Raw genomic sequence first — 20296 nt, forward strand, 5'->3', positions numbered from 1 at the left:
CACGGTGTTGGACCCAGCGTTAGATCGTTCCAGATCTAGGACGGGGAACAGGCCGGCTGCGGCCAAGGTTCTCAGGGGGTTTATGGATCAGATGGGGGGAGTAGATCTGTGGAGATTTGCCATGCCTTTGGCCAGAGAATTTTCTTTTTTCTCCCATGTACATAAGGCCTACTCCCGTATACATTCTTTTGTTCTGGGCAGGGCATTGATCCCGAAAGTGGAGCGAACGGAGTATTCGGCCATAGCCATTTCAGACCACGCCCCGCACTGGGTGGAGCTAGAGCTGGGGGAGGAGAGGGACCAACGCCCGTTGTGGCGGTTGGATGTGGGACTGCTGGCAGACGAGGAAGTGTGTGGGAGGGTGCGGGGGTGCGTCGAAAGGTACCTGGAGGCCAACGACAACGGGGAGGTGCAGGTGGGAGTAGTATGGGAGGCGCTGAAGGCGGTGGTCAGGGGAGAGGTAATCTACATCAGGGCTCATAGGGAGAAGAGAGAGGGCAGGAAAAGGGAGAGGTTAGTGGGGGAGATTTTAAGAGTGGACAGGAGATATGCAGAGGCCCCTGATGAGGGACTACTCAGGGAGAGGCGAAGTCTCCAGATGGAGTTCGACCTGTTGACCACAGGGAAGGCAGAGGCACAGTGGAAGAAGGCACAGGGGGCGATGTATGAATATGGGGAAAAGGCGAGTCGGATGCTGGCACATCAGCTCCGTAAGAGGATGGCAGCGAGGAAAATAGGTGGAGTCAAGGATGGCAGGGGAACTACGGTGCGGAGTGCGGTGAAAGTGAATGAGGCATTCAAGGCCTTTTACAAGGAGCTGTATCGGTCCCAGCCCCCAGGGGGAAAAGAGGGGATGCGACGATTCTTGGACCAACTGAGGTTCCCGAGGGTGGAGGAGCAGGAGATGGCTGGTTTGGGGGTGCCAATTGGGGTGGAGGAGCTAGTTAAAGGACTGGGGAGCATGCAGGCAGGGAAGGCCCCGGGACCGGATGGGTTCCCGGTGGAGTTTTATAGGAAGTATGTAGACCTGTTAGCCCCGTTGCTGGTAAGGACCTTCAATGAAGCAAGGGAGGGGGGGACCCTGCCCCCGACAATGTCGGAGGCGACGATCTCTTTGATCCTGAAGCGGGATATGGACCCACTGCAATGCGGATCGTATAGGCTGATCCCGCTCCTCAAAGTAGATGCTAAGTTGCTGGCAAAAATGTTGGCTACGAGGATTGAGGACTGTGTCCCGGGGGTGATTCACGAGGATCAGACGGGATTCGTAAAGGGTAGGCAGCTAAATACCAATGTGCGAAGGCTCCTAAAAGTGATAATGATGCCATCGGTGGAGGGAGAGGCGGAGGTAGTGGCAGCAATGGACGCAGAGAAGGCCTTTGACCGAGTAGAGTGGGAATATCTCTGGGAAGTGTTGCGGAGGTTTGGGTTTGGAGGGGGGTTTATCAGTTGGGTTAAACTCCTATATAGAGCCCCGGTGGCGAGTGTGGTTACGAATCGGCGGAGGTCGGACTATTTTCGGCTGTATCGAGGGACGAGGCAGGGGTGCCCCCTGTCCCTCTTGTTGTTTGCACTAGCAATTGAACCTTTGGCCATGGCATTAAGGGAGTCTGGGAAATGGAGGGGGGTGGTCTGAGGGGGAGAGGAGCATAGAGTGTCGCTGTATGCAGACGACCTGTTGCTGTATGTGGCGGACCCAGTGGAGGGGATGGTGGAGGTCATGCAGATCCTAAGGGAGTTTGGGGACTTCTCGGGCTATAAGCTCAATGTAGGGAAGAGCGAGCTCTTTGTGGTGCATCCGGGGGATCAGGGAAGAGGGATAGACGACCTACCGTTGAGGAGAGCGGATAGGAGCTTTCGATACCGGAGGATCCAGGTAGCTAGGAGCTGGGGGGTCCTGCACAAACTTAACTTGACGAGGCTGGTGGAGCAGATGGAGGAGGACTTTAAACGGTGGGACATGTTGCCACTCTCGCTAGCGGGCAAGGTACAGTCGATTAAAATGGTGGTCCTTCCGAGGTTTTTTTTTGTATTTCAATGCCTTCCAATTGTGATCACCAAGGCTTTTTTTAAGAGGGTAGGCAGGAGCATTATGGGCTTTGTGTGGGCGAGTAAGACCCCGAGGGTAAGGAGGGGGTTCCTGGAGCGTAGTAGGATAGAGGAGGGCTGGCGTTGCCGAATCTGGGTGGCTGCTATTGGGCAGCCAACGTGGCGATGATCCGTAAGTGGGTGATGGAGGGAGAGGGGGCGGCATGGAAGAGGTTGGAGATGGCGTGCTGCAAAGGAACGAGCCTGGGGGCGCTGGTGACGGCACCGCTGCCGCTCTCGCCGACAAGGTACACCACGGGCCCGGTGGTGGCGGCAACGCTAAAGATCTGGGGGCAGTGGAGAAGGCACAGGGGTGCGATGGGAGCCTCGGTGTGGTCACCGATCAGAGACAACCATCGGTTTGTCCCAGGAAGGATGGACGGGGGGGTTTCAGAGCTGGCATCGGGCAGGGATTAGAAGAATGGGGGACCTGTTCATTGATGGGATGTTTGCAAGCTGAGGGGCGCTGGAGGAGAAGTCTGGGCTACCCCTGGGAAACGCTTTCAGGTACATGCAAGTGAGGGCGTTTGTGAGGCGACAGGTGAGGGAATTCCCGCTGCTCCCGGCACAGGGGATTCAAGACAGGGTGATTTTGGGCGTATGGGTCGGAGAGGGCAAGGTGTCGGCGATATACCAGGAGGTGAAAGAAGAGGGGGAGGCTCTGGTAGAGGAGCTGAAGGGTAGATGGGAAGAGGAGCTGGGGGAGGAGATTGAGGAGGGGCTGTGGGCTGACGCCCTAAGTAGGGTTAATTCCTCTTCCTCGTGTGCCAGGCTTAGCCTGACACAGTTTAAGGTAGTTCACAGAGCGCATATGACAGGGGCGAGGCTGAGTAGATTCTTTGGGGTGGAGGACAGATGTGGGAGGTGTTCAGGAAGCCCGGCGAACCATGTCCATATGTTTTGGCCATGCCCGGCACTGGAGGGGAGTTGCGAGAACAGTATCTAAGGTGGTGAAAGTCCGGGTCAAGCCAAGCTGGGGGCTAGCACTATTTGGAGTGGTGGAGGGGTTTTCTGGGGGGCATTTGAGCAAGAAAATACATGAATGATCCGGAAAACTGATATTTACGGGAGGAATCCAATGTACAAAGTTCTGTATCATATCCACATTATTCCATCCAGACTTAATGGTATAAGGATGAAGGCACACCAAGCATTTTATGTACAGTTTTAATTTCTAATCTCTTGCACGCTAACTACATTAAATTATTTTTTAAAGGGTTGAAATGAAAGCGTGCACTGCCGTTCCAATAAATTTTGCAAATGTACGGTATAAAATGCAGCTGTAACTGTTAACGAGCCTACGATGATGCATACCTTCACTGTTCCATCATTAGAGCAGCTGGCTAGATATTGGTCATCGGGTGAAAAACTGCAATGGTTAACATAACCTCTGTGGCCAAACAGAGTGTTCCTACAGCCTCTCCCTTTCAGGTCCCATGTCTATGAAATACAGAAGAGAAGATTAGATTAGATTGAAAGAAAATATAGTTGTCATTTTAGCATTACATCAAAAGTGTTTTACCCTCCATCCTGTTTCTCACCTTGAAATAGTTTAAAGTCGGGGTACAAATTAATTCTAGACAAGAGTGAATATTTTGTGGTGTCCCGGCCGAGGGTGGGGCCAGGGTGGGGGGGCTGCCATTCTGTAGGGCAGGGACTCACTTTAGATACCTGGGGGTGCAAGGTGCTCGGGATTGGGGGGGCTCCATAGGTACAACATTTCTAGTTTAGTGGGGAGAGTGAAAGCCGATCTGGCAAGGTGGGATGGTCTCCCTCTGTCACTGGCCGGTCGGGTACAGGCGGTTAAAATGAACGTGTTGCCACGATTCCTGTTTATTTTCAAATGCCTGCCGATTTTCCTGCCAAAAGCATTATTTAGAGAGATTGAGGGGATGATTACCTCGTCCATAAGGGGTAGGAAGCTGGCCAGAATTAGAAAGGTGCTACTACAGAGAGGAAGGCAGGCAGGGGATTTGGGTCTTCCACACCTGATGTATTATTACTGGGCGACGAATGTGGAGAAGGTACGGAGATGGGTCAGAGGGGTTGATTCCTAATGGGTGAGAATGGAGAAGAGTTTGTATAGGTGGTCGGGAGTAAAGGCGCTAGCAACAGCGCCGCTCCCGACGGCCCGGGGAGATACTCAGTGAGCCTTTAATAATAGCTTCTTTGAGAATTTGGAGGCTGTTTCGCCAACACTTCGGGTTGAGGTCAAGGGAAATGCTGATTCGGGGGAACCATAGATTTGAGCCAGGGAAGTGGGATGGAAATGTTCGGAAATGGGAGGAGAAGGGGTTAAGACACTAAAAGATTTGTTTCTTGGGGGTCGGTTTGCGGGATTGAAGGAGCTGGGAGCGAAGTATGGGCTGGAGCAGGGGGAAATATTTAGATACATCCAGGTTCGAGGCTTTGCAGAAAGGAGATATAGAGCTTCCCAGTAGAGCCGGCTTCCATATTGCTGGAGGAGATGCTGCCGACAGTGGGACTGGAGTAGGGGGTAGTATCGGCAGTTTATGGGGCTATTCTGGAAGAGGAGAAGGCACCGCTGGAAGGGATCAAGGCAAAGTGGGAACAAGAGTTGGGAGAGGGTATGGAGGAGGGGTTCTGGTTTGAGGTGCTCCGGAGGGTGAACTCCTCCACCTTGTGTGCGACAGCCCTCGGGAGGCCATATTCGGGGTGTCAGACCAGCCGGGGTTGGAAACGGGTGCGGAGGTAGATGTTGTAAGCTTTCACTTGATTGATCGCTGGATTTCTTGACTCTTGAGAAGATCAAATTTGAACTGAGGGGAAGGATGGAGGGTTTCTACAACTCATGGGCGTTATTCATTATGCACTTTCGAGAATTGGATTCCATCGAACATTGGGGGGGGGGGCTGGGAGTGTTGGGGGGAGGGGGACTGTATGTGATAATGGGTGATTCCTGATTCTTTTTGTCATTTGTTTATGTTACCATGAGGGCTAATGTCTGGGGTTTGGTGGGAGGATGGGATTGTTGTTATTGATATGGAGATTGACACTGCATTCGTGACTGATTATTGTTTATTGCTGGGTGTAAATTTGGTAGAATATGTGAAAAAGGGGGAGAATAAAAATATTTTAAAAATAGAAATAGTTTAAAGTCAAGTGTGGAGAAAACGTGGACTGAATTTCACAAAAACCTATTACTGCACAATAACGGCCCTTACTAAAATAGCTTTTGGGAACAAAGATGCAAGTGCAGCATGCTTTATGAAGTCACAAGGCAAAAACTAAAGTGATCTGCAAAATGCTCAGCAACTTGTAAATAAAACGTCAAACTCTAAAATTTAAATTTTAACAAAATCCATGTAATAATACTACTGGAATCAAATTTGCTTTACATCCCCTAGATTATATGAAAGGCTGAAAAAAGCATGTGCATTACATGGTGGTAAGAATCCAGCTATCTCACCACCAAAAATAGCTTGCAACGGTGCGAACCATCATCGTGCACTTGAGCACAAATAGTGATGCAGGACGTACCTGATGATGTTAACTTCATGGAAAGCTAATGCAGCAACAAAAATGAAGCATTTTAAATGCATACTACTAAAGATCTGATTTGTATGTGGTATACAGAAAATAGTTCTGAATCAATTAAAGGCATGTTTACAGCAGTGTCTTTATCCATTTAGTGAAAGTTTTTTTCATTACTCCAATTCATTTTTAAACGTATCTACATAAACCTCCTGAAGGATCCATCATATTGGTTTAACATTCATTTCCGTTATATTGTAGGAAGCACATCGACAGACAATATAAAATAAGAGGTACAATTCTTAAGGGGGTGCAGGAGCAGAGGGACCTGGGTGTACACATACTTAAATAATTGAAGGTAGCAGGACAGGTGGAGAGAGTAGTTCATAAAGTATACAGTATCCTGGGCTTTATTAATAGGGACATAGGGTACAAGAGCAAGGAGGCTATGCTGAACTTATATAAGACACTAGTTAGGCCTCAATTGGAGTATTGTGTAGAGTTCTGGGCAACACGCTACAGGATGGATGTGAACAATTTGGAGCGAGTGCTGAAGAGCTTTACAAGAATGGTTCCAGGGATGAGAAACCTCAATTATGAAGTTAGATTGGCGAGGATGGGACTGGTCTCCTTGGAGAGAAGACTAATAAGAGGTTCAAAATCATGAGGGAGTTGGACAGTGTTGATAGATTATTTGAATATAAACAATGTGCAAGGATATGGGGAAGAAATGGTACTAAGTCATAATGTTAATTTGGAGAGCCACTGTAGACATGATGGACGTGATGGTCTCATTCTGCGCTGTAACAATTCTGTGATCCTGTGAATTAATAACCAGGTGCAAACATAAATACTTGTACAACAATTACCAATAAATAGTCAACAGGACTTTGCACAGGAAGATGTTTCCTGAAATGCCTTAGATTCCTTTGAGGAAATGATATTCCAAGGGACAAGAGAAACCCAGAATCACAGAATTATTGCAGCGTAGGAGACTATTTGACCCATGTCTGTACCAGCTCTCCAAATGAGCGTCATGGCTCAATGCTATACCTTTGCCTTTTCCCTGTAGGTCTGCACATTGTTTCTATTCAAATAATAATCTAATGCTCTTTTAATTGCCTTGATTGAAACCTGGCTCCCCCACACTTCGAGGAAGTGCATTCCAGACCCGAACCACTCGTAGTGGGGAAAAGTTTTTCCTCACACCACATTTGCTTCTTTTGAAAATCTCCGTAAATCTGTGCCCTCTCGTTCTTGGTCCTTTTACGAGTGGGAACAGCTTCTTTCTATCTACTCTGTCCAGCTCCTTCATGAATTTGAAGGTAACCCATATGATGTGTTGCACTTGTTTCTCCAAAATCCTCCGTAAAGGCCTAGGATGAAGCTGAAAGCAGTGGAAAGTCAAGGCAAAAGTTGGATGTGGATAAGCAATCGACCAAAGAAAAGAAATCTGCAGGTCCTTTTGTTTGTGCATTGATGGACGAGTACCGAGTGGTGTGCCTCGATTCGAATAGAGGGCCTCTGCCGGTCCTAACCGATATCAATGACTTAGGTATAGAAGCCCAATACAAGCTCTTCATGTTTTCAGGAAATACGGAACTAGATTACTAACAACCTGAATTTATATAGCACAATTAATGTAGGAAAATATCCCAAGGCACTTCAGAGAAGTGAATTCAGTCAGAAACAGGCTACAAATGATGTAAGAGACATCAGGCAGGGTGATCAAAAGTCTGGTTAAAGATGTTGCCGTTAAGAAGAACATTACAGAAGGGGAAGGACGTGGAGAGGCAGAAGGTTCAAGAAGACAGTGTTCTTGATTAATAAGGAGATTTTTTGATTAATAAGGGGATCAGGGGAGAGAAGGCAGGAGTTTAGAGATGAGAACATATCAGCCAGGATCAGATGGCAGAGCAGATCTGATGGGCCGAATAGCAAAATTCTGCTCCTATATCTTCTGGTTTAAGAGAATTCCAGAACAAGGGGTCTTGTTTCAAGGCACAGCCACCAATGTTAAGGTGATGGGAGAGATACATAAAATCTCAAGAGTTAGATCAAGAGGGTTCAGAAGGGGGGTTGCACAGCTGGAGGAGTTCCAGGAATAATAACAATCTTTATTTGTGTCACAAGTAGGCTTACATTAACACTGCAATGAAGTTACTGTGAAAATCCCCCAGTCACCACACTCCGGCACCTGTTCGGGTACACTGAGGGAGAATTCAGAATGTCCAATTTCCCTAATTGCACGTCTGTCAGAACATGTGGGAGGAAACCGGAACTCCCCAAAAAACCCCATACAGACACGGGGAGAACTTGCAGACTCTGCACGGATAGTGACTCAAGCCAGGAATCAAACCCAGGTCCCTAGCGCTGTGAAGCAACAGTGCTAACCACTGTGCTACCGTGCGCTCCACGGAGGGGTAAAAGACAATAAATGGGTCTCAACATCAAAATTTTGAAATGGAATTTTTGCAAGAGCCAACCACGTTCGGAAGGATAGGGGTGATGGGTGAGCAGCAGAGAGTGCAGCCTAGGATTTGGCAGCAGCGCTTTGGATGAGCTGGCAGTTACAGCAGATGCAGGATGGGAGACAGGTGAGCACTGGAATGATCAAGTCTGAAGGTGGCAAAACAGCAAAGTAACTAGAGGAACAAAAGCTTGGAGTTGGTAAATTCTGCAAATCTAGTGGCAGATTCAATAGTTTCAAGCAATTATTAAGTGACAGTAAAAACCACACATCATGAGGACACTATGGATTTTGCAAAGATAACTAAAGATGTACCAGAAAGTGATATGGGTGTTAGCGATGAATTTGTCAAATCACTGTGGGACAGCTATAAACAAGTAAAATGCTTATGTATAAATCAGAAAATGGCATGCAAAAACTGCAGTGTGCTGTCAGACTCTCCTTTGAATTCATCTGTTCAGTTTGAGAAACATGAAAAATGTGGTGCAAATTTGCTGCGGTGGGGTGCCTGCTTTTGCAATTTTTCTTACTTCTTTCACAGGATGTGGGGGTTAAAAGTCAGAAATGTGGTTGACTTTTAACTGGTCTAGCAAGCCAGCCAATTCCAGGGCACTTGGGGATGGGCAGGAAATGCTGGCTTTGCTTGTGATGCCCAGATCCCATGAAAGAATAAAGAAAATGGAAAAGAAAATATTTTGAAAACTCAAAAACTTCATTTGGATATCATTATTTGCTTTTCATTGAATCACAGAATAATTTCACTTGTTTCCACATACTCAGTATCAGAGTGTGGGCCAGCTACCATATAATTCCAAACTGTCATTGAAAGGCGAATTAATGAATACCATATATTAACGCTACTTCTTTTAAAACAGTTCTGAATTCCTGGTTGTGGTTTTTTTTAAAAAACATCTCCTGCAATGTTTTCCTACTTCTAGAGCATTACAACTATATATAGATGAAGCTGAATAGTTATAGCCTGTGTGCATTGATCTGATGATTTGTTGCTTGACAATCTCAGAAGGTATAGGAAAATGGGGTGGATGTTGCATGGCCTGTAAACCATAGACTAGGGTTAGGTAATTCTTTTGGAATCAGGACATGTTATCATGTACCTGCCAGTAAATAGAGCGTAGGTTTTCAGTCAAAATAAACTTGGCCTGCTCATGACACATACTGTCCAGCAATGACCAGAAGTTGAGTGTCGGGGGCAAAGGTCCAATCGAGCTACATCCTAGCAAGAGTAATAGATTACGCATTGCATGTTAAACACACTCATTATTACAAAATAGCACTTCATTCGATTTACTATGAAGTACTGTCACAGCAGCTACACGAGCATTTACAACAGCTATTCATCTTCAGAGTAAAACAAACCAAGTCCAAAGATAACTCACTTACTTTCAAAAATGTGTCATTGGAGCAGGTTGCCAACAGAATTTGTGAATGCGAGAAACGACAATAATTGACTTGTTCACTATGCTCATTGTACTCCTGAAATAACTGCCCAGTTAATGCATTCCAGACCTAAAGGGAAATAATTGTCATTAGCTACTAGGTAGAGAAGACCACTGTCATTAATGCAGGGCTATTAAGCAACGTACTTGCAATACAGCACACTGCAAATGGTTTCCAGCCGTGAAAGCGTGACTGAGAAGAACAAATCATCCATTTCGGCTGATTGTCTCATACCTTAACTTTTGCATCTGACGAGCACGTGGCTATGAACTTGTCGTCTGGTGAAAATGCACAGCACAGAACTTCATCATCATGTGCAACGACTTCCAAAAGCTTCTCGCCAGTTTTACTTTTAAAAACCTACATCAAACAAAATTAAATTAGTCACTTTGTGGAACCATTATTGGCTTTAAAATCAGTTAAACATTCTTAAACACGTTCCTAGAAAAACACATGCACACACACCTTTCTATCAGGTTCAGCTGAGAAGAGATTTATATTCCTTGGCTCAATTAACACTTTGGAGTTTTCAAGGAGCAATATACTAAATGGTGTGCTGCACATTACATTTCATACAGATGCTTATCATACAGTTCTGGAGAGAAATATCATTTTTAAATTTCATTGTTACTTCTGCATTGAGGCACGGTTTGAATTTTAAAATTAACAAATGAAAACTCAGCAGTGGGTTTGGCAGTAATCAGTGGGAATTGGTATCTTTGTCCTATAGATGTACAATTGCATAGCGGTTGTGTTACTGGATTAGTAACAAGAGGCCTGGACTAATAATTCAGAGAACAGTAGTTAAAATGCCATCTGTTTCAAAATGTATATTCAATTTTTTTAAAACTGGGAATAGAAAATTGGCACCAGTAAAGGTGATGCTGGATAAAACTCCAATCCGTGCACTTGCATTCCATAGGGAAAGAAATCTGACGTCTTTGCCCAGCCTGGTCTGTAAGTGACTCAATTCCCACAGCATTATGGTTGACTCTCAATTGTCTCTCAAGTGGCCGAAGCAAGCTTGTGTGGTAAAAGAAAACGGGAACTTTTAATGCTTGGTTTCTATATTTCACACTGACTGCAGAGGAGGCAAATTCCAAGTGGTGAGAAATTATTATTGCTCTAAGTTTAGTTTGGGCGACAACATTTACATCACAAGCTGTTTCCCAGGTTGACTTTTAGGCTGTTTTAAGCTTCCGCCTCTGCTTGTTCCAATGCAGCCTCTCCAGAACACTCCCCATCACTGATGTCACGAGGGCTGTTCAATACCAAAGGGACACCCAACTCAATAGGTCTCTGTGTGTTTTTAAGTGTTGAATGGGGAAGTACTTCAAATAAAAAAACATTCCCGCTGAGCTTTTCTTCCCTTTCAAAAGAATGGCAAGACATGTCTCAGGTCAAACATAATAATAAAGGGGTTTCATCGAGCACTTTAACTGCGAGAGGTGATACAGACTAAACAACACAAAATAACATATGGCATGATGTTTGGAAATCAGAGATACTTAAAGAATCATTACAATATTAACATTTTGTCCCTTTTTTTTTGAGCACAATAGGTGGATAAAGCAGAATGGATGACATAATTATATTTTGCAATTTTAATAGCAGTTATTTACCTGTAAAGTTTTATCTGCACCACAAGAAGCTATCTTCATCCCATCATAAGAAAAGCAAGCATGGAAAACAGCATCACTGTGAGGTCGAACAACAAGGCGAGACAAATTCTGCAAGGTCTTCTTGTTCCTATTGTTTGCAAATGTTTATTAACCTAAAGCCATGAAGTATTTAGAAACATGTTATCCTAGCCATTTCTAAAGACGACAAAGTTGGGAATAACCAACTCAGTTAGACAGAACAAATGCACAGTTAAAGGTGGTGAGCTTTCAAAGGATGGAGGATACTACAAAGAACAACGAGAGAGAGAGAGAGGGAGAGAAAGAGAGAGAGAGATCCAAAAGGAAAGCAAAGTGCATAAATGCTGGAAATGTGAAATAGACTCAGCAGTTCAGGCAGCATGAGTGGAGAGAAGCAAAAGTTAAGGTTCCAAGGTGCTAATCTTTAATTGGAACTGGAAAGTAAGACATATTGACAGGTTTTCAAGCAAGTACAGAGGCAGGGAGAGGGAAGATGGGGAAAAAAAAGGTCTGTGATAGGATAGAAGGAGGAGATTAACTGACACAAAGGATGATGCTGCAAGGCAAAAGTGGATAATAATGGGCAAGTAAAGAAACAAAAGATGGGTCTAGAGGACCTGTTAATGGAGAAAGCAGAATCATTACCAAACAAAGCAAAAAACACAAACAAAATAACAAAAAAGGGGGCAGAGGATATGATGAGAGTTCCAGAGCGTGGAGTCATGGCTATTGAAGATTTTGCCACTGAAGAAAGTTTCTCAAGATTGTTCATGTGTGCGGGTGGAGAATGGGTGGCCGTGGTGGTAGCTTCTTGCATAAGAGTTGGGGAATCGATGGGGAACATCCATCGGTTCCGCAGGGTAGGCAAATGTAATTAAGTTCCCCTCAAAAACTTAACTCTTCCCCAAAATTGAGGACCCCGGGGAATAAATCCTGCCCTATGAGAGCTGCCGACTAATCAGGCTGGCAGCTCTCCATTGTCATCAGCACCACCAGGAACGGTGGCAATTGCCGGTAATGCATTTTGGAAGGTCTAATACAGGTAGGGAATATACAGTGAATGGTAGAACCATCAAGAGTATTGACAGTCAGCGAGATCTAGGTGTACAGGTCCACAGGTCACTGAAAGGGGCAACACAGGTGGAGAAGGTAGTCAAGAAGGCATACGGCATGCTTGCCTTCATTGGTCGGGGCATTGAGTATAAAAATTGGCAAGTCATGTTGCATTTGTGTAGAACCTTAGTGAGGCCACACTTGGAGTATAGTGTTCAATTCTGGTCGCCACACTACCAGAAGGATGTGGAGGCTTTAGAGAGGGTGCAGAAGAGATTTACCAGGATGTTGCCTGATATGGAGGGCATTAGCTATGAGGAGCAATTGAATAAACTCAGTTTGTTCTCACTGGAACGACGGAGGTTGAGGGGCGACCTGATAGAGGTCTACAAAATTATGAGGGGCCTAGACAGGGTGGATAGTCAGAGACTTTTTCCCAGGGTAGAGGGGTCAATTACTAGGGGGCATAGGTTTAAGGTGTGAGGGGTAAGGTTTAGAGGAGATGTACGAGGCAAGTTCTTTTATACAGAGGGTATTGGGTGTCTGGAACCCGCTGCCGGAGGAGGTGGTGGAAGCAGGGACGATAGTGACATTTAAGGGGCATCTTGACAAATACATGAATAGGATGGGAATAGAGGGATACGGACCCCGGAAGTGTAGAAGATTTTAGTTTAGACGGGCAGCATGGTCGACGCAGGCTTGGAGGGCCGAAGGGCCTGTTCCTGTGCTATACTTTTCTTTGTTCTAATGCACCTACCAAAGATCCAGAACAAAGAGGTCAAAGGTGAGTGAGGATGGCTTGTCTGTTACAGGAGATGGGACATGGAGGTCAGAGCAGGGGGGGGGGGGGGGGGGGTTAGTGGCTTTCGGTGGCCCATCCACTTCCTGATTGCCTCTAGGAAGCCACTAGCAAACCTGACTGGGTTTGCTGGGTGGCCTTTGGGAAGTGCTGGAGAGCTGTGAGGCTTCCATTTAATCTCTGAATCACCACTAAATTGTGGTTGGCTCAGGGATAATTAGTGCAGTTGTCTCACGAATGAGCCTAGTTGGCATCCCAATACAATGGATAGGATTCCTGCATCAAGCCCTTCCTGTCCCCAACTCAACTGGGGACAGACTCTGGCCTCCACACTGGCAGACTCAAATAAATTTCACCAAGTGAAGCAGAAAAGGGTCAGAAAATGGAAGAGTATGGTGTTAAAATGATGGATTGGAAGAAATCACAGAGATAGGCATCAATTTGTAGGTCATGGAGGAGAGAAGCTAATTGAGGTCAGCAAGAAGGGACTATCGGTAGCAAGATTTAGTGTGGGGCACTACAAAAACAGCAGAGGTTTAGGATGAGTAGGAGTTTGAGAATCTAGCAGAAGAAAACATGGTAGAAGTAAAGCCTTGACCAAAGTGGTCCCGACTTGCTGGCAGGGCAAAAAAAAGGACTGAAGAGTTTCAGAAAGTGAGCTCAGGGCCAAGGACAGAGTGCGTAGAGTGGGAGGGGACAGAGAATTGAGGTGGCATGCACCAGAGAGCTCAAGGTCACACAAGTGAACTGAAGTTCCTTATCACATTACAGGTACATAGACACACCCACATAAACACTGCGACAGAGAAAACAAACTATTCACCCTAACCAGTCTGCTTTGGTGTTTAACCTACAAATATGCAGTAGTAATCACATACTCCATTTCCAAATCCCTTTATTCTCCCTTTTCAATCACCTATCTAACCAATGCCTAATGCTAATAATGGTCTCTCTTTCAATCACTAAATGATTCTATGCTCCAAGGAAACAAATCATGTAGTTTCAGATCATATGTTCCAAAAGCACTGCAGTTCATATCATAGAATTTATTTCTGGAAGCTTCTTTTCACTGTGGCACCCATTATGATATCAACAAATGTAAGGGGTGTCAAGAAATCCTGCTTTAGCAAACTCCTGATATCATTGAACACTCCATGTGTTACTGGGCTGACCCCCTCCTTAAATTTACATTAAATCAGCTCCAAATTAAATGTATTTACCTTAAATTAAATGATATTACCTTACATTAAAGACAGTCCCAAAATATTACAATCTTACAAATCTCATAATTGTAACAACATTTTAGAATCCATAGAATCCCTACAGGGCAGCACGGTAGCATAGTGGTTAGCGCAATTGCTTCACAGCTCCAGGGTCCCAGGTTTGATTCCCAGCTGGGTCACTGTGCGGAGTCTGCACGTTCTCCCAGTGTGTGCGTGGGTTTCCTCCGGGTGCTCCGGTTTCCTCCCACAGTCCAAAGATGTGCAGGTTAGGTGGATTGGCCATGCTAAATTGCCCTTCTTGTGCAAAAATTGCCCTTAGTGTAGGGTTACGGGGATAGGGTGGTGTGGGCTTGGATAGGGTGCTCTTTCCAAGAGCCGGTACAGACTCGCTGGGCTGAATGGCTTCCTTCTGCACTGTAAATTATATATATATATATATATATATATATATATGAAAGCTATTCGGCCCATCGAGTCTGCACCGACCCTCCGCAAGAGCACACTACCTAGGCCAATCCCCCGCCCTATCCCTGTAACCACGCACATTGATCATGGCCAATCCACCTAACCTGCACGCCTTTGGACACTATGGGGAAACCTAGCTTAGCCAATATACCTAACCTACACACATTTGGACTGCGGGAGGAAACCAGGGCACCCAGAGGAAACCCATGGGGAAAACGTGCAAACTACAGACAGTCACCCAAGGCCAGAATGGAACACAGGTCTCTGGCACTGTGAGGCAACAGTGACACCCGGACAATTTATAATACAGAAATAATACTTCAAATTTCCAATCCACAAAATAAAAAGGCACTTCCATCTCTAGCAGAGACAAATTGTGGGTTTTGGGAGAGGACAGGGGACTGTATGTACTAACATACTCAGCATATTTTTCTAAATAAAATCTTCTCTACATAGATAAGACTAACTGACCCTCCTATTCAGGGGAAAAATAAGTGATGCAAACATTTCTGCTACAACACTATTTTGCAGTTGTTTTCATCATTAGGTAAGATAAGAATAACTCAACATGGAATTATATAAATTGCCGGCAAACAAACTGGGATGGAATTGAAGCTTTCAGCGGTTAGAGCAAATAAGGGAAGAAAACATAAGGAAATTAAGTTACAAAGTCAATTAACTTCAATTCCTTTCGCAGAATATAGAGGACAAATTACGATAATATTTGCTCAATTAAGTTTTTGTTCACATAATGCAGACTTTGGATACTAACATCCATTCCAAGTACACAGCTCCTTTTTTGGCTCGTTCCTCAGCCTGCAGGTTTGCCTGCCGATACACTTCCGAGGAATCCGGCTGACAAAGGCCCAACTGCACAATATCTGGGAAGGGTTTCTGCACAAGGAGATGGCCTTTCAAAGACAAGAATTCTTGAAAATCCTCCCGCACTGTGCTGTTCTGTAAAGGAAATGGTACATCAGTTTTCGCCTTTATTTATATATAAAAACAACATATATATATAAAATCAATAAAATCATATAATAAAAACTAAATACTGCAGATGCTGGAAACGTGAAATAAAAACAAGATAATGCTGGATAAACCAGCAGGTCTGGCAGAATGTGTAAAGAGAAACAGAGTTAACATTTTGATCGAAACATTAACGTTTCTCTTTCCACAGATGCTGACAGACACACAGTTTACCCAGCATTTTCTGTTTTTATTACAATAAACATAATGATTTCTGAAGGATGTCAGATTAAAATGCATTGTGAATCTTAAATCTCAAATTCAACCAAAAATATTGTCGTATCAGTTGAAATAGTTATTGACCTGGATTTTGGCTAAAAGTGACAGTGAAACCATCAGCATTCACCGTTATTACTCCTCAGTCTTGCACTTTCCTCTTCAGTTGCTTGAGGGGGTCTCCAATTTTCAACTTTGAGTTGTCGAGCATCACCATTCTCTTTCACATCCCTCTAGCCTTCAGCAAGTTCTCACGTGGTGGAATATGGCAAATCCTACTTTGTTGCATTTCCTCAATGGTATGCACCATCGATCTTTCCTCGATGGTATGCACCATCGATCTTTCCTCGATGGTATGCACCATCGATCTTTCCTCGATGGTATGCACCATCGATCCTTCCTCGATGGTATGCACCATCGATCTTTCCACAATGGTATGCACCATCGATCTTTCCTCGATAGTATTCACCATCGATCTTTCCTCGATAGTATTCACCATCGATCTTTCCTCGATAGTATTCACCATCGATCTTTCCTCGATGGTACGCACCATCGATCTTTCCTCGATGGTACGCACCATCGATCTTTCCTTGATGATATGCACCATCGATCTTTCCTCAATGGTATGCACCATCGATCTTTCCTTGATGATACTCATCAGCGATCTTTCCTTCTCCACCATCCTGAGAACTTCCTCATTGCTCTCGAGTTTCCTCCCAAAGACCTGCCCCATCCTTCGCCAGAACCACATTTCACAACTTTCTAGTCTTTGGATTTCTGCTTTCCTCAAGGTACATTTTGCAGCCCTGAACAGCAAGAAATTGCAAATTATAGTCTTGATAATTCTTTTCTCAAGACTGCGACTCATTCATATGCTAAACAATTCTTTATGTTTGGAAAACGCTATTGCAGCTCTGAATTATTTATGGCAGCAACCACTTCTGACAAGATGCTTCTCAGATACGTAAATTGTGATACCTATTCCAGCTGATCATTTGCCTTGATCTCTTGCTTTCCCACCATTATTTCTTCCAATCATCAGGGCAGCATGGTGGCAAAGTGGTTAGCACTGCTGTCTGACGGCGCCGAGGTCCCACATTCGACCCCGGCTCTGGGTCACTGTCCGGTGTGGAGTTTGCACACATTGTCCCCGCGTTTGCATGGGTTTCGCCCCACAACCCAAAAAGATGTGCAGGGTAGGTGGATTGGGTACACTAAATTGTCCCTTAATTGCAAAAAATGAATTGGGTACTCAAAAAAAAAAAAATCTTCCAATCTTCATAATTTTTGTCTTTCTTTTCCATAATTTTCATTCACTAAGCCTTCGCCACTTCATGTAGGAAAATTTTCAAATGACTAGGTCCAGCAGAAGATCTACAGATACTTAAGGATATAATTATGAAGCTTACAGCATGAAAATCCAATTGATAAAAGTGTTGAAATCTCTTGTTTAAGGGGTCCATGTGGAATAAATTATAATTACATCAGCCAGGTTCCTAGTCAGCATGGGCCACTCTCAGGGCATAAAGAGGGTTGGGTTCAGTCGAGGGCAAGGCAAATTATACATGTTCTGTGGAGATAATGGAACTGATGGGCTGAATATTTTTTTTTTTTTAAAGTACATATTTTCTGATATTCTTACTGTCCAAAGCAAACAATTGATTCAAAGGTGGCCCAAAAACAAAAAGCCAATGTCGCCCAGTTTAAAAAAAAGAATTATGTTTTTATGCAGAATGATAGCTTCCCAAGGTCAAGGCTTAATAGGAGGATATACAGCCTATGGTCACTGAAGCTTAAACACTAATCTGTGTTCTAATCATGTTTCTCATTTGGTAATTGGATGTTATGAACCTACTTTTTCAACTCATAGATAATCGTATTAGGTATCAGTCAGAATTAGAACTTCTATTCCATAAAAATAAGTAAACAAACTTATTCAAATCCGACCTTGCAAAGTCATTGTACTCTGAACAAACTAAAAAACGCTTATTTTTCCGTTAAAAAATTAAGCAGCATTCCTTCAATAACCATTCTAACAGAGCTTATGTTCAGTATTATGATCAATAGAGTCTGTTATACCTGCTGGTTTCAGTTGCAGCTGATTGCACACTTACCTCGGAATCAGCAGGTTGTGGGTTCATGTCCCACTCGAGAAACCTGAGCGGCAGCCTAGATTTTATGCTCTAGTGCAATACTGAGGGAGTGCTGCACTATGTCTTTCAGAGATTACATTAAATGGAGGCCCCATCTGTTCTTCCTCACGTGGACATAAAAGATGCCATGGATTTTGCAGAAGAGCAGGGTTCTGGTCATTATTTATCACTCAACAACATCACTAAAACACATTATCTAATCATTGGTGCCTGAGAAAGCTTACTGCGTGCAAATTGCTTGCCGCATTTCGTGCAGCACAATAGCGACCACACTTTAAAAGAACTTCATTGGTTGTCAAGTGTTATGAGATGTCCCGACGTTGTGAAAGGCACAAGTACAAGTCACTCTTTTTACCCTTTCGGCGAGATTCAAAGTTCTCTTCTGGTTTGAAACCAGACAAGAGGAGAATCAGAGATGCAGATATTTGTAACAAAAATATCTTCCAGGATTTTTACACGATTCCGGACTGCTTTTTTTGCACTGTTTAACTACAGATTGATGGCGTTGGGTGATGCTGGTTGAGCAACTCAGGAATCCGAAGTTCAAGTCCTGCCATGCCAAGTTGTGAAATTCAATTCAATAAAATGGATCATTTGGGTGGTGCTGTGTGTTTTGGAGGGGGGGGGGGGGGGGGGGGGGGGGGTTGGCAGCAGGAAAAAGCCCTAACTGCTCTGTCCTTTGTGGAAGATAAGGCATCACCTCTAACTGTCCTGTGCATGTGTCTAATCCATGTTACAAGACAGACAATTAATACTCTCTGAAGTGGCCTAGTAAATCATGTTATTGCACAATTATTGTTGGGGCAGTAAAAGATAGTCAGTAAAATGCTCTTTAGTATCGCTTTTGGCCTGAAAGTTAATATCAAAAATACATGGGGAAGTGTCCATGCAACTAAAATCCTGTTCAATCCTCCCTCTGTCAACTCTGTTGTTGACAATCTCTCAGTCTTTCTAGTTTCCATGTCTCTTTGAAAGTTACACAGACATGATGATGCTGGGGTGCGCTGGATTCTAGGCAAAGATCAATGTTGACTTCCTGAAAAAAATCTAGTCATCTCTTGGGGCAAACATGTACAATGGAATCATTTACTCTAATCCAAGAATTTAGCAAATTTATTGAATCTGATTAAGAATAAATAGGCTGTGTTTGCAAATCTGCCAGTTTTTGCTGAGATTATTAAATATAGTGACTGTTTAATGTTCAAAATTTATAGTTATTCAGTCAAAGAACATGATTAGTAACTTAATAGGATTTTTTAATGACCCATGAAATTTAAAAACATCTCCTTCTTGAGCTTAATTTGATTTTAAGTAATCCTGATCGTACCATGATAAGTACACTGCAAGGATCAAATATCCATAGCTTCTACTTGATCCTATTGATGTCTCTTTGAGCTATTTACTCTTATGCAAAGGAGAATGGCCTATGGCCAAAAATATGCACACTCCACACCACCAGCCAAATATATAGAATCATTTTCAACATACTTTTGAAGCATATTGCAGTGCCGGTCCCCATATTAAATTCAGGTATTGTTAGGATCATGTTATCCCGATGTTCCCTTAGCAACGCTGATTCTTAGCAGTATATGACCTTGTCTGTTGTACTGAGTGACAATCACAGTCTCCATACTCAATCATATTACATTGAGAGGCAAGGTGGAACCCAAAATGTCTCTTCATATATTTGTCAATGGCAAGGCAATTAAGAACTAAACTGAAAACATGGATTGCCAGATCTGATCACCTCAAACACAATAAGATCACACTGCTGTATAAGCAACCAGTTATTGTAAAAATCATTTGTAAACCTAAGGATATTTACTGTATGAAAGGCAATCCACAGATACCGTGGACATTAAAAACTGTCAATGAATAAATGTAAAACTCATTGTGGCGGAACACAGTATTCAAGTTCACAACCAAGGTATTTTACAATTTAAAATTCATCATATGTGATCATCTCCAAACTAATACTTACACATTCATTTACATCTCACTTAAATTTAAATAACATCTTTTAAACCGGAATTTCATTGGCAATTCCATTTTGTTATTTGCGACTGCCAGTGAAAATATTTTTATTTCCTGAACATCCATAGTAAGAATTGTTGCAAGCTGGATCAACATCAGTCCTTTTTTTAAAAAAGATTTTTATTAGGGTATTTGCAATTTTTAATAATAATAACAGCGACTTAAACATGGCA

General features: G+C 43.7%; 1 protein-coding gene across 3 annotated transcripts in view; it reads right to left on the bottom strand.

Annotated features, from left to right (window-relative positions):
- apaf1 (apoptotic peptidase activating factor 1) overlaps positions 1–20296 on the bottom strand; it is a 311250-nt gene that overhangs the window by 153047 nt on the left and 137907 nt on the right. For all 3 annotated transcript variants that reach the window (XM_072471565.1, XM_072471564.1, XM_072471566.1), the window contains exons 12-16: positions 15464–15648; positions 11134–11260; positions 9746–9871; positions 9455–9580; positions 3403–3528 (exon numbers count right to left, since the gene is read on the bottom strand). In XM_072471565.1, the coding sequence (XP_072327666.1) occupies positions 3403–3528; positions 9455–9580; positions 9746–9871; positions 11134–11260; positions 15464–15648 (690 nt within the window). The remainder of the gene's footprint in view (positions 1–3402; positions 3529–9454; positions 9581–9745; positions 9872–11133; positions 11261–15463; positions 15649–20296) is intronic.

Source organism: Scyliorhinus torazame, chromosome 13 (assembly GCF_047496885.1).
Source record: "Scyliorhinus torazame isolate Kashiwa2021f chromosome 13, sScyTor2.1, whole genome shotgun sequence".
In the NCBI taxonomy this organism is placed as follows: Eukaryota; Metazoa; Chordata; class Chondrichthyes; order Carcharhiniformes; family Scyliorhinidae; genus Scyliorhinus; species Scyliorhinus torazame.